This window comes from Gossypium raimondii, chromosome 12, assembly GCF_025698545.1.
Source record: "Gossypium raimondii isolate GPD5lz chromosome 12, ASM2569854v1, whole genome shotgun sequence".
Taxonomy (NCBI): domain Eukaryota; kingdom Viridiplantae; phylum Streptophyta; class Magnoliopsida; order Malvales; family Malvaceae; genus Gossypium; species Gossypium raimondii.
Genome location: NC_068576.1, coordinates 44,196,892 through 44,210,590, shown reverse-complemented (window position 1 = coordinate 44,210,590; position 13,699 = coordinate 44,196,892). Strand labels below are relative to the sequence as shown.

Genomic DNA, 13,699 nt, shown 5'->3' with positions numbered 1-13,699 from the left:
TACAAGGAGGAGGAATAGGATGGTCCAAAAGTAAAGGCCCCCACCATCTAAACTAATACGTATGGGGGAGTTTGAATAGACCTGTCCATGGGCCGGGCCGGGCTGGGTTTGGGCCGGGCCCATAAAAAATTCAGCCCGTTTACTAGGCCTGGGCTTGGCCTAGCCTGAAATATGGGCCTGAGATTTTGCCCAGGCCCGGCCCGAAGAAAAATATGGGGCCCGAGTCTAGCTCGGCCCATTTTTAATTAAAATTAAAATTATTTTTTAATAAAATTAAAACTAATTGTTATTAAAATTAATTGTTAGTAAAATTATCAAATTATTAATTGTTAGTTGTATTAATTGTTGTAATAAAATCTAATATTTGATTAGTAAATTTATCAAATTATTAATTATATTAATTGTATTAATTGTTGTAATAAAATCTAACATTTGATTAGTAAATTTATCAAATTATTAATTGTATTAATTGTTGTAACAAAATCTAACATTTGATTAGTAAAACAAACTTGATGTTTTATTATTATTATTTTGTAACACTAGTTAAGGAAATGAAAGTAAATGAACTTAAAATAAAAAAATATTATATTTTAAAAATAAAAAATATATATTTAATATTTTTCGGGCTTGCTCGAGGCCCGGCCCATTTTTTAAACGGGCCTAAAATTTTGCCCAAGCCCATATTTCGGGCCTATATTTTTACCCAAACCCTCTCATATTTCGAGCAGGCCGTCGGGCCGGGCCGGGCCGGGCTGCCCGGCCCATGGACAGGTCTAAGTTTGAAGTGACGATAGAGTATTTAATTCATAATCACCGACAATCTTAATTTGCATATCAATAATGAAGTTTATAAACCCAAATACAACATTTATTATCTATGAACAGTATGAATCCACTTTGGAATGCTTCATGTTGAGCACACATGGCATGATGAGTTCATTGCAACAGAGGTCTAATCATTCAAGTTTTGATAACTACACACCAGGGATGCCAATCAAATCAATCAACGTGTTAAAGAAATATATGGCTTATCCTTTTAATTTGTTCTTGTTAAATAAATTGATTTTAACTCAATTTGCATATGATTAGTGATTTAACGAAAAAGAAACGAAATTCATAATGGACTTGAAGCTGGCGTTGAAACTTCAAAGAGGTCAACAATCGCTTGGATTGCATTGGGATTTCTATCATTTTATTTATTAAACTACATTTACTATGTACCCTACTAATAATTTTAAGTTTGGGAGATTTTATTAACTTTCTTTGAATATTTAATATAATTTCAATTTATTTTATTTTTAATTAAATAGATTTTAATTTCCTTTTTTTTTGAAAATGCGAAAAATCATTTAACTTTTAATTTTATTTTTTGTAATTGTTCATATATTTTTTAAAGAGTTTGGATTAAATTGTATAAATAATTAGAGCTAAAAGAGTTGTTTTATTTTTTTTATAACAACCACATCATCAATTTTAACAGAAAAATTGACGGAGGGATCAAGATTTTTACATGAAAAAAATATAGAGACTTATTGTCCCATAACTAAAGTATGTAGACTAAATTTTAAATGTACAGCCCAATTTTAGCCCCGGCCAACACCAAATGAACTCACAGCCCAAATTTTAAAACCCTAAACGGTCCAATGGGGCCCAAAAGACTAAACAGCATCAGGGAACCCTAGGGTTCCCTCTTTTCCTTTGCGCCGCTGCCTCCATGTGCAGTGTCGGCGTGCACATCGCTCGAGGGCTGCCTCTCTTGCACCAAAATGGTAAGGGTCAGCCTTTCTCCTCCGTCAGCGCCTGCGAACATGAGAAAAGAGGTAGAAACAGCGCAAGAAAAGGAAAAGAGACAAAATAGAAATAGTAACGAAAATGAAGCGAAACAGTAGCCAAAAACAGTCAACATAGAAGTGTAAAATCAGCTATAAAAAGCCACAAATAATGTAATTTCGAGGGGGGAACAAATGTAAAAAAAAGAAGGTTTTTTTTTCTTCTCTATTTTTTCATACTGTTTCTTAATATGGTTTTCTTTCCTTTTCATTTTTATTTTATTTTAATCACATATATAAGAATATAAAATAAAAAGAGAAAAGACGAGAAGCAACCTTACCCGGGCGCGCCGTCGAAACCCTCTCGGTCGGTCTTCGTCGGAGTTGAGGAGAGTTTCCGGCTTTGAGCCAGGGTTTAGATTTCAGTTAGGGGGGATGAAATGTTTGGATTAGGGTTTTCTGAAGTGGTTTAAAAAGGGATTAAACGACGCCGTATAGAGCCTGCTTCAGTGGCTCTAAAACGGCGTCGTATGAGGCCTTTACCCGCACGCCCGAGTCCGACCCAATGAAGATCCGCGTGATTTTATGCCTGCCCCTTCCACTTTTTCTCTGTTTCATAATCAAGTTTTTTCATTTTTATTAATTTGACCCCGAGGATTTCGCGTTTAATTCGTTTCAGTCCAAATGAAACGTTGCGCATAGGACTTCAGGAATATTCGCTGGATCAGTCCTTGGATGTTTTACGCGCATTCATTTCGGCCCAGATTAGGGTTTTATTATTTTCGCAATGTTTAATATTCACCCCTTAATTTTATGCTGATTTGCGATGCAGTCCCTAATCTTTTATCTTAAGTTTTTTTTGTGTGTTTTTTTTAATTGCTTTTGTTTATTATTATTAATTTTCTTGCTTGTTTTGATTTTGTTTTATTTACTTTTTAAACTGTTTGGATTTTTTATATATTATTTCATTTAAACAGTTTTACTATTATTTATTTTAAGATTTTTTTACGTATCAATTATATTAAACTGTTTTAGTTTGTACATATTATTTTAAATTTCCTCTTCTATATTACATTCCAAACTTTTTATATTATATATATTGACTTGCTTTTATAAATTATTTATTATCATTTATTTTACTTTATAGTAAGATGTATTATATAAATTAACTATTATAAACTGTTTTATGCCATTTCCTTTTAAATTGTCATTTTGAACTTATTTTACGCATTATTTAGTTGAAATTGCTTTATTATTTAAAATTGTTTCATACACCTCTTTTACATATATAGTTTTTATATTTTATAATTCATAAATACATACATATTTTTCGTATATTTTACAATTCATATACATATATATGTATCCACATATTTTTTATATTTCATAATTTTAATACGCATATATATATACATACTTTATATTTTTATAATTTTATTCATCTCCTTTATTTATTCATGTTTTTATTATTATTTTAAAATAATATTTTAATTTTATTTACTTATATTTACTATTTTGCATGTTATTAATATGTCCCTTTTTATTCATTCATTCTTATTATTGTTGCTTGTATTATTTTTATACTATCGCATTTAATATTGCTTTATACGCATATTAACCTCGTGTTTCATCTCTACTATTTTGAGTTAGATTAATTTATCTCGATGTATAAATTTCGACTTTCAAATAAGCAAAATCTCGTGTTTAGATTCGAGAAAGTCGTACCCTAACTTATTGGGTTTCGATTTTCACAATAAATCTAAATACATGAATCTTTTCAAATTCAAGTTTTAAACGATCTCGGGAATTAATAAGAGATCGTGTCCTAACTTATTGGGCATGATCCTTTTTTTATCCGAGATAACTAAATATCTTTTAAATAAGTAAATTTTTGGCATTCATTCGCGCATCAAGAATTTAAGACATTGTGTCCTAATTTACTGGATATAATTCTCTTTTTCGATTAACGTGAAATATGCCATTTTCCCGAAAAATTTCAACATTTCAATAAAGGATCGTATTTTAAATTTCTTTAAAATTTTTAATCTTCGACACTAAGACATTAATTAATCAACTAGGTACTAATTTTGGGCGTTACGAGGGTGCTAATCCTTCCTCGTACGTAACCGACTCCCGAACCCATTTTTTTGAATTTCGTGGACCAAAATCGTTGTTTTAATAAAATTAAATTGTTTATTAAAAACAATCACTTTACGAGGTGACCCGATCACACCTCATCAAAAAGGATCGGTGGCGACTCCCATATTCGTTTTGATTTTTAAAATCCAGTCGACCCCATTTTCACAAAAAAATGGTGTCAACATTAAATTCCAAAAGAATACAAGTAATTTGGTATATTTAAACCTAAATAAAAAAATAAGTTATTTGATTCTTTGCTAAAGAGAGTATGTACAGACTAATGTCACGATCGGTAGGTATGGTGGGTGAGAAATGGCTTTCATCAGTGTCATATAATTATTAGAGAAATGTAAGTATATATGTTATGGTACCCAAGCAATTAGCTCGATAGTTACGTTGGTACAAAGTTTCCTCCCCAAATAATAAGATTTGAAAAGTTCCCAAATAAAGCAAAGCATGGTATAGTTCTAAAAAAAAAAAAAAAATCAACGGGAATTGAAAATACAACATGTTAACAGGAAAGATAATAGGATTGCGGATGTAACTAACTGATCATGTTTTGAAGCTCATTCATGATGAGGACTGAATGAATTATTTGTAATAGTTTCTACTAACAAATGATTATACCAATTGCTAATGCAAATAAGTTTAAACATTTTAAAAGAAAAATACTAATTTCATGATAATGATTCTTGTTCTTGTTTGATGTCTGTTGTAAAGGCTTAATTTGGCTCTGGATGTTCAAGCTTTCAATGTTGTTATAGATGATTCTACACAAGTTTTGGTTCCAAGATGAATTAACCTCATTTTCTCCTTTGACCATGGAAGTGGAAATGGTTCTTATTTTGTTTATGTTTTCTAAAATTTTTTTACCAATAATAAAAAAGGTAATTTTTTTATCGAGTCCCTTTTTCTTCTCTGTTTTGCCTTTTCAGTGTGTCCCACCAAACCACGTGTCATTGTTTTAGTGAGCCACACGTCCTTGTATGTCAAAAATTAATACCGTCCACCTCACATACCAAAATATTAGAGGGTAAAAAAGTTAAAATATCAAAAAATTGCAGATACCACATTAACAATTTTGTCAAAGTAGAGGGAGATTTTCCTGTCATTATCCCATTAAAAAAAAAGGCTTTATTCATAATTTTACCTTTGAACTAAACCTAATTTTTCACATTGGTGCCTAAATTATCTATTACACTTTTTGGCCCCTAAAATTAATCTTATTAAAAAAAATCCTCAACCAATGAAGATGTACCACGTGTCAATCATTGATCATTATGTTGCTGATGGTTGGTCAAAATATTTAAAATGTAAAAATTGTTAAAAAAACATAAACATTATTTTAAAATTATTAAAAAAAATTTGTAGAATTTATTAAACTTATCAAAAAGCTAGTTAAAACTGAATTTATTGCTTAGAGGTTATTTCTACAAGGGATTAGACCTCTCCATGGGCCGGGCGGCCCGGCCCGGCCCGGAAAATATTAAATATATATTTTTTAATTTTAAAATATAATAGTTTTTTATTTTAAGTTTATTTACTTTCATTTCCTTGACTAGTGTTACAAAATAATAATAATAATAAAACATCAAGTTTGTTTTACTAATCAAATGTTAGATTTTGTTACAACAATTAATACAATTAATAATTTGATAAATTTACTAATCAAATGTTAGATTTTATTACAACAATTAATACAATTAACAATTAATAATTTGATAATTTTACTAACAATTAATTTTAATAACAATTAGTTTTAATTTTATTAAAAAAATAATTTTAATTTTAATTTTAATTAAAAACAGGCCGGGCCGGGCCCCATATTTTTTCTTCGGGCCGGGCCTGGGCAAAATCTCGGGCCCATATTTTGGGCCGGGCCTAGTAAACGGGCTAAAAATTTTTGTGGGCCCGGCCCATGGACAGGTCTACAAGGGATACAGACAAAAAACTCCTTACTTTAATGTAATTGTCAATATAGTACCTCTACTTTTAATTTGTCTGATTTAGTACCTCAATATTTCTTCTGCCTAACTTTTTCATACCTTGGGCTGACGGTGTTAAATTCTATCAGATTTTTGCATGTGACCCAATTTTAAGATGCCAAGTGTCACTTTTGCGAGAATTTTTATTTTAAAATATGCTAGGACCTCAAAATTAAATATTCCAAATTTATTTTTAACCAAAATAAAACTCCAAATAAAAATTCTCAAATTTCTCCTACTTCTTCGACTCAAAAACAAGTTCGACTTTTTTTTAATATCTTAATTTTCAGTTTTTTTTTTTAAATTTCAACATAATCTATTTGTATTTAGAAAGTTTATTTTAGAAGACTTTCTGATCTAATAAATTATCAATTGGTAAGAAAAAACCCAGCATCTACAACATAAAGCCTTCATCTCCGTAGCCTTCAATGCCAAAAATATTTGTCTTCAACCAAGCCTTTTTCTCCAGCGATGTTGTAAAAAAAAAATGTTTCTAATCAGTATTTCTGTAATGAAAAAAACCAACTCCTTTTTAAAAATTATAGAAGACTGCACAACTTTAGAGCACAACCAATTTGGAAAAATATAGCAAATGCAATAAAGAAAAACCTTATGAATGAATAAGTGCTACCAATACTCAATACAAACTTTCTGTCAAATATATAAAAGTTTCGAAATTTACTAACATACTAGAGATCAATTACAACTTAAATCATTATTAAACAACAGCTAAAATAGCAAGATGCAATATAATTGGAAGAGCCTATTTTTGCCCGGGCCCAATAAAACCCAAACAAAACCAAATACAAAAATTAAAACTCAAACCTAACTAAACTCAAACCCAACAGCCCAAAATCTAACCAAAACCTAGTCCAACAGGCCCACAACATAAACATTTCAGCAAACCCTAGGGCGCCGCTCTTGCCTCTGCCCAGCCCCAGCGCCGCACGCCTCCTCGCATGCCCACCGCCGCTGATCGCCAATCGCTGGCCCTCCACGCGTGTCAGACCACCTGCAAGAAAAAGACAGAAACCAACAAATAGCAAATAGACAAAAACAAAAGGAAGAAATGAACAGTTCTGTAAATCGGCTATAAAAAGCCATGAAATATCAATGTATCTTCTTCTTCGGCTTCGGCAAACATTAATAAAAAGAAACAAAATACTGATTTTCGGAAGGGAAACTTATATTTCTGTTCTTTTTGTTCAATTCTCTTATTTTTTTATTTTTTATTTTTATTTTGGTTTTCGCGTACTAAATAAATAAACAAAAAGTGAAATAAAAGAAAAGGGTTTTGAAGTACCTGTCCCTCGCGGTGCGCCGCCGTTGGGGGCCTCTGTCTGTTCGGCCGAGTCGTGGAAACCCTTAGGGTTTCATTCGGGGCTTCACCGAGAAGGGAAGCAGTGAAGCCGAAAGGCCTTTTTCTATTTCTCCCTTCATTTTCTAGTTTGGAAACACCCAAATCGAGTTTATTTTGTTTTAAAAAAAGGAGATCTTCTGAAAACTTGGGTTTTGGTCGCTATTGGCCCTCCGGCACGGTGGCGTTACGGAGGAGATGCGACGGAGCCGCCGCAAGTGCTCGCCGGAGTCCTGGCCGAGGGATGGGTTGAGAGGATTTGAGAGATCCTCAGAGTTTTTTTTTTTGAAAATGGGGGCTGATGTTTTTTTTTTTTGTTTTAATTTGGCTATTTATATGGGTATCTATACGACGCCATTTTGGGCTTAAGTGATGATAGCCAAAACGACGTCGTTTCAATTAAGACCCGAAGACCCGACCCGTTTAGCGGAGGATTCGCGCGTTTTCAAGGCCGAATGGGCTATTTGCGCTGCGGGTCCCTCCGCTTTGGTGCTCGACTTCAATTCGGCCGTTTTGTCCTTTTCAATATTTTCACTTTGACCCCATTTCTTCCATGTTTGTTCCAATCTAGTCCTGCGCAAAATGATGCGTATAAGGAATGGGGATATTGCGCGATCAGTCCCTCCTTCTTGACGCGCGTTTTACTTTAGTCCCTTATTATCTTTTTATTTCAATTTAAAATATGTCCACTAATTTTTTATTTTTTTATTTTATTATTATTTTATTATTATTATTATTATTACTCATTTATACCTTTTAAATTTCAAATTTTGTTATATATATACATTCATACATTTTTATAATATATATATACACATACATTTTATAATACATACCTGCACGTACATACACATTTTTAACATACATATGTACATATATTTAATGTTTTATATATATATATATTTATACATACATATATTTTTTTATATATATTTCATAACTTTAAAATATATATATACATACATATATTCTTTTATATATTTTATAATCTTAAACTATACGTACATCTATACATTTTTATAATACATATATGTACCTATATCTTATAATTTATATATATATATGTTATATTTGAATTTTAAAATATGTATATAGATACACACATATTTTTATTTTTGTGTTTTGTTTTACTAAAATGTTTATTTATTTATTTGCGTATATGTTCATTATTATTTTAAAAGAATGTCCTAACTATTCATTTATTTACTTGTTATGGTATGATTGATTTGCATTTTCTATTATTTGCATTACCGTATTCATTATCGTTTTGTTACGCATATTAATACCATGTTTATTTCTAGCATTTCACGTTAGATTAATTCTATTTTGATGCACGAATTGCGACTTGAAAATAATTAAAATTTCGTATTTTGATTTGAAAAGGTCGTACCCTAACTTACGGGGTTTCGATATTCTCAATATATTCAAATAAACGAATGTTTTTTTTAAAAAAATTTAAAATAATCTCGAAAATTAAGAAAATTGTATTCCAACTTACGGAGTACGATTTCTTTCTAAAATCAAGATAATCGAATGTCTTTGAAATAAGTAAATTTTTCGACATGTATTCTCATATCGGGAATTCGATACGTCGTATCCTAACGCATTGGATGTGACATGTTATTTTCTCGATATGAGGATTTTTAAAAAAAATTAATAAATGTAATATTTTTCATTTGGAAATTCGAGAAAGCATGTCCTAACGTGCAGGGTTTCGATTTCTCGTTTGACCAAATAGCCAAATATCGTCTTAAAAATTCAAAGTATGTTTTTTTGAAACCATAAGGTGATCTTGGCTTCGATGGTTTAAAGTATCGTGTCCTAACATGCTGGATGTGATATCCCTTTTGAACAAGAGAATCTTAAATTTCAATCCATGTTATTTGAGTTTTTTTTTTTAGGATCGTATTTTTAAAACTTTTCAAAGTTTTCAATCTTCGACACTAAGACACTAATTAATCGACTAGGTACCAATTTTTGGGCGTTATGAGGGTGCTAATCATTCCTCGTACGTAACCGACTCCTGAACCTGATTTTCTGAATTTCGCAGACCAAAAAGCATTGTTTTAATAAAAGCAAATCGTCTATTAAAACCATCATTTTTTGAGGTGACCCGATCACACCTCATCAAAAAAAGATTGGTGGCGACTCCCACTTTCGTTTTTATTTTCAAGATCCAAGTCGACCCCGTTTTATCAAAAAAATGGTGTCAACAATAATAATAAACATAAATATAAAGTGGCTGTTTGGAGATATATCTTTAATGTTATCTCAATCCAATCTTCACAATCTAATGGATCCAATTATTTGATCTAATCTAATGCAATCCAATTTTCAAGATATGTCGTTTCAAATAGATTGATCTTTATAGAGGGACTTGCATTCTTCACATCACCAACAATATTTAAACTCCAAATATTTAATTTCATAAATTGTTAACTTCGTATATGGCAAGTAACATCCTATCGCAATGTTAGTCAAAGTGGCCACTACCATTGGCACTAGCCACATCAAATAAACTTGTCATTCAAGATCCAATTTAATCGACATAGCTTCATTGAAGAGAAAAATAAAGGATTTATTACAACAGAAACTCAAATTTTACAAATAAAATTCTTTAATTTATTTCAATTTTTAAATCTCATTCCATGCATAATAAAATTCATAGAATGATTTCACAAGATTTCCATAATCATTCCGAGCAAAGGTTACATCTCTCACTCTAAGCTCTTTCATAAATTCCCAAAAAGAAAAGCTTGATCATAGCTTATGAATTTAATGTATGTACATATGAGAATGAAAATGTAGGGTGAGGTTGGGGAGGATGCGGAAAATTGAATATATATGAATGAACCCTTATCTTCCATTGCTCTGATCTTTGGCTCCCTCCTTCATTGATTGGCACGAAACTCACCCTTCTCTGCATGAATAAAAATGAATCAAATATTTCAGTTTGAAAATACGAACCATTTTCGAGGTAATAATAAACACAACATGATAATGTAAGGTTTTGATGCTTTTAACTATTTATTTTGCATTAGGTATGGGTGTTTCCCTTTCACCTTCATCTTTAATTTATGTTTTAATAAAATAATATGCGTGCATGCACGTCTTGAAAGTTGAAATAGAAGAAATTAAATCCAAAATTTATCACCTAAAGTATAAAGAGATATGTGATGATTTTAAATATGATTAATATGGCATACTAAAAATTTACATGACACAAAGAAATCTCAAATAAGAGATGCATGTAATTAGTTGTAGAGCGAATATCCAGATGTGATTCATTAGTTAATGATATGAAGTCGTCCTAAACCTATTATAATTTTTGTACTTAGGAGTGTGCTTTGTTTTGGTACACCCACTTCCAAATATCCCTTAATTTCTTCCCATTCCTTACGTCATACCATTCACACTTTGCAACTAAACGGATAAACATTACTAAATAAATGTCAACTGTTATGAGTTAGGCTCATTTAGCAATTTTTTTATAGACAGTTTAGTTTACAACAAAATTAGGTTTATAGGAAAACAAATGTATTGTTTATATCTGACATTTATGGTTATTCCTTTCAATAATATTATCTTTAAAATTTAAATCTATATTATTTTCTTTAAAATATAATATATTTTATTATTGAGTGTGTGAAAACAACCTTAAGAGTTTTTTCAAAGAAAATGCTAAACATAGCCTTAAATCTAGCTTAATAAAACAAACAAACAAACAAACAAAGCTAATGAAAAGAGGAAGAGTTGGTGGTGAGAACAAACCTGTCTGCCCTTGAAACCTTGTGCCACGGCGCTTCCATGGTCACCCTTCCAATGCAGTAGCTGTGGTTTCACCATGCAAAGCTGCATGATTTTGTGAGCAGCGTCGGCCTCGTTTTCGCTCTCTTTCATCAACCTCTCCACTTCCGCCTTGGGAATCCTCATCTTAACCCTCACTGCTCCACTTTTGTGTTTGAGGAGTGACAGATCTGACACAGATCTCCAGGCACTCATGTTTAAACCCGATCGAACCCTCCTTGGAACCCTTTCCTCAGGCAACTCTACCAAGAAATAAAGCCTGTTGGGTTCCAGTTTCTGAAATGGAAACAATGGCTTTGCTCCAATACCATAACGTTTAACCGCCTCTGATTCTAACAAAACATGTCCTGGATAATCCTTAACAACCTCTTCAGCTGTCACTGGTGTCTTCAACTTGAATGTTTCCCCATTTATCTTCATCACTTTGCTACTCCTTTTCCCACCCAAACTATTCCCCATTTTCAACCACTCAGGATTATTTAACAACAAAACTGGCTTGGTTTCTCTTACTTTAAAGCATACAAGATTAATTCACGGTGGGTGAAACATAAGGGTATTTATATATACATGTGTGTTGGGGGGATGGTGATAAGGGATCATGGTCAATAAAGAGGGCAAACCTTTTAAAATAGGCCCAGGTTAGTGTTTGCCAATACCAAAGAACAAAAGTACGTAAGATATCGCTTTCACATTAAATTAAAAAAAATACATCACATATATAACTAACAAAATTTTAGGCTTTGATATACTCGTTATTAAAGTTAGTTTAGCAATTTTTTAAAAATAATTTTGAGTTAAAAGGTACTTTTGACTAATAAAATTTTTACTTCTGTTTTGACTAAAAAATTTAAATTTTTTTATCTGCATTTTGAAAAAATTGAAAATATCTTGTTTAGTAATATTTTTATTTCAAAAGTGTTTTTTTCTTTAATGCTTCTAAAAGATAATGGTAAACGCACCTTAACTCAGATTGAATTAAAGACAATATTAATATAACACAGAATAAAATAAAAATACATAAACTATTTATGTATCAAAATTATATAAATATCTAAGAAAATAACCCTCTGTTTCATACGATTATTTATAATATGTTGGATAACACATCTTAATCAATATAGCAATTCATTTAATTTAAAACGGATATAAATCTTTCTTTTATATTTAGAATCAATTCTCTTAACTCGATTTCTATTTAAATATTTTTAACCTTTTTTTTAATTTGTAAACCCATTTAGTTCAATACGTTTTAACTATTAAATATAATAAATCTATAGGGGAAGTGAGTGAAGAAAAGGACATGGAAATGGGGGTGGATAACGAACTGGTTGATGTTGTCTTGTTTGTGCTGTCAAAAGTGGCTTAGGATCATCACACTCCCACATGGGATTAAGACAGCACATGTGGGAATATTAATTTGACAACAAGGGGAGAGAAACCATTTTTCCCATTGTTCCTACCAGGTATTAGAACGACTGCTAAGCTTGATTTTGAATGAAACAAGGTCTAAATTGACAGTCCGCTCATCTATTTGGATTTTCACAATTACTTGCTACCTTATCTAAGTTTAATTAAATCTCATCTACTTTATCCAATTCTATTCAAACAATTACTAATGCAAAGGCCCATGAGACCCTTACAACGGTATATCATATGCTCAAAATGGTTGAGTGACGAATGAGAAATTGATGCTCAAAGTAAGCTACTCGGAAATATTTGTTGAGGAAACGAAAAGTTTAAATCCCACATTGGTTAAATACCATGTGTGAAATGTGTATATATATGAGAACCCACTTAAAAATTAATTAAATGATTAAGCTTGGAATCTTATTTCATATGTAGGGGGTGTAGGTTTAAACCCATTGAGGTTGGGGCACACTTGTACAACGTGGGCGATGCAAAGTGTTGGGACCAATATGGGCTTGGCTTATGAATATTTTAGCAAAACACGAAATTTAATTTTTTTTTCTAATCAAATTGATTTAATTGCCCCTTTAATGCAGATTTTGTCTCCTTATACATCAATATTTCCAAAAATTCCTCCACTTTGAATGCCTATAAAAGGCTAAGACTTCTTCAAAATTTTTTGCTTAATCTCACTCTCTCACACCGAGATTATTTTCTCTCTAAAATTATTCTCTTTTCCTCTTTATATTTTCCAACATTTCGGTGATAGAAAAAGGCATCGCTTGTTTGTTGATCACTGTAGAGGTGCTATTACTTCGATCATCGTGTTGTTGTATCTTGGGAGACATTCGACCAACATTTCTCTAAGTACCGTAGAAGCGGTCGAATCTGTCTTAAGAAAACTATGTAAAACAGGCTTCAACATCTAATAAAACTCATTTCTTCTTTTTGATTTATGCTTTTTGTTATATTATTTATTGGTTTTTCATATCTGATAATTTAAATATAAATTATTCAATTTATTATATATATATAAATCTTTTTTTATTTATATATATATTTTTGTTCGCTAATGTGTTTTGTCCAACAATTCCAATGTAATTGCGATATGTTTGGATTGAGAAAAAATTGTATAAAACGGTAACGTCACGTCATATGTATCCTTATAATTACAAAGAAATAAAATTCCTTATAATTACTTACTACCCTCGTAAATATTTTTCATTCAATTATTT

General features: G+C 31.1%; 1 protein-coding gene across 1 annotated transcript; it reads right to left on the bottom strand.

Annotated features, from left to right (window-relative positions):
• Positions 1-9,849: 9,849 nt before the first annotated feature.
• LOC105762204 (uncharacterized protein At1g66480) lies at positions 9,850-11,611 on the bottom strand. Its single transcript, XM_012580099.2, has 2 exons — positions 11,022-11,611; positions 9,850-10,170 (listed from the first exon to the last, which is right to left on the bottom strand). The coding sequence occupies exons 1-2, from the start codon at positions 11,514-11,516 to the stop codon at positions 10,018-10,020; spliced, it is 648 nt and encodes a 215-aa protein (XP_012435553.2). The 5' UTR covers positions 11,517-11,611; the 3' UTR covers positions 9,850-10,017.
• Between the last annotated feature and the right edge of the window lie 2,088 nt (positions 11,612-13,699).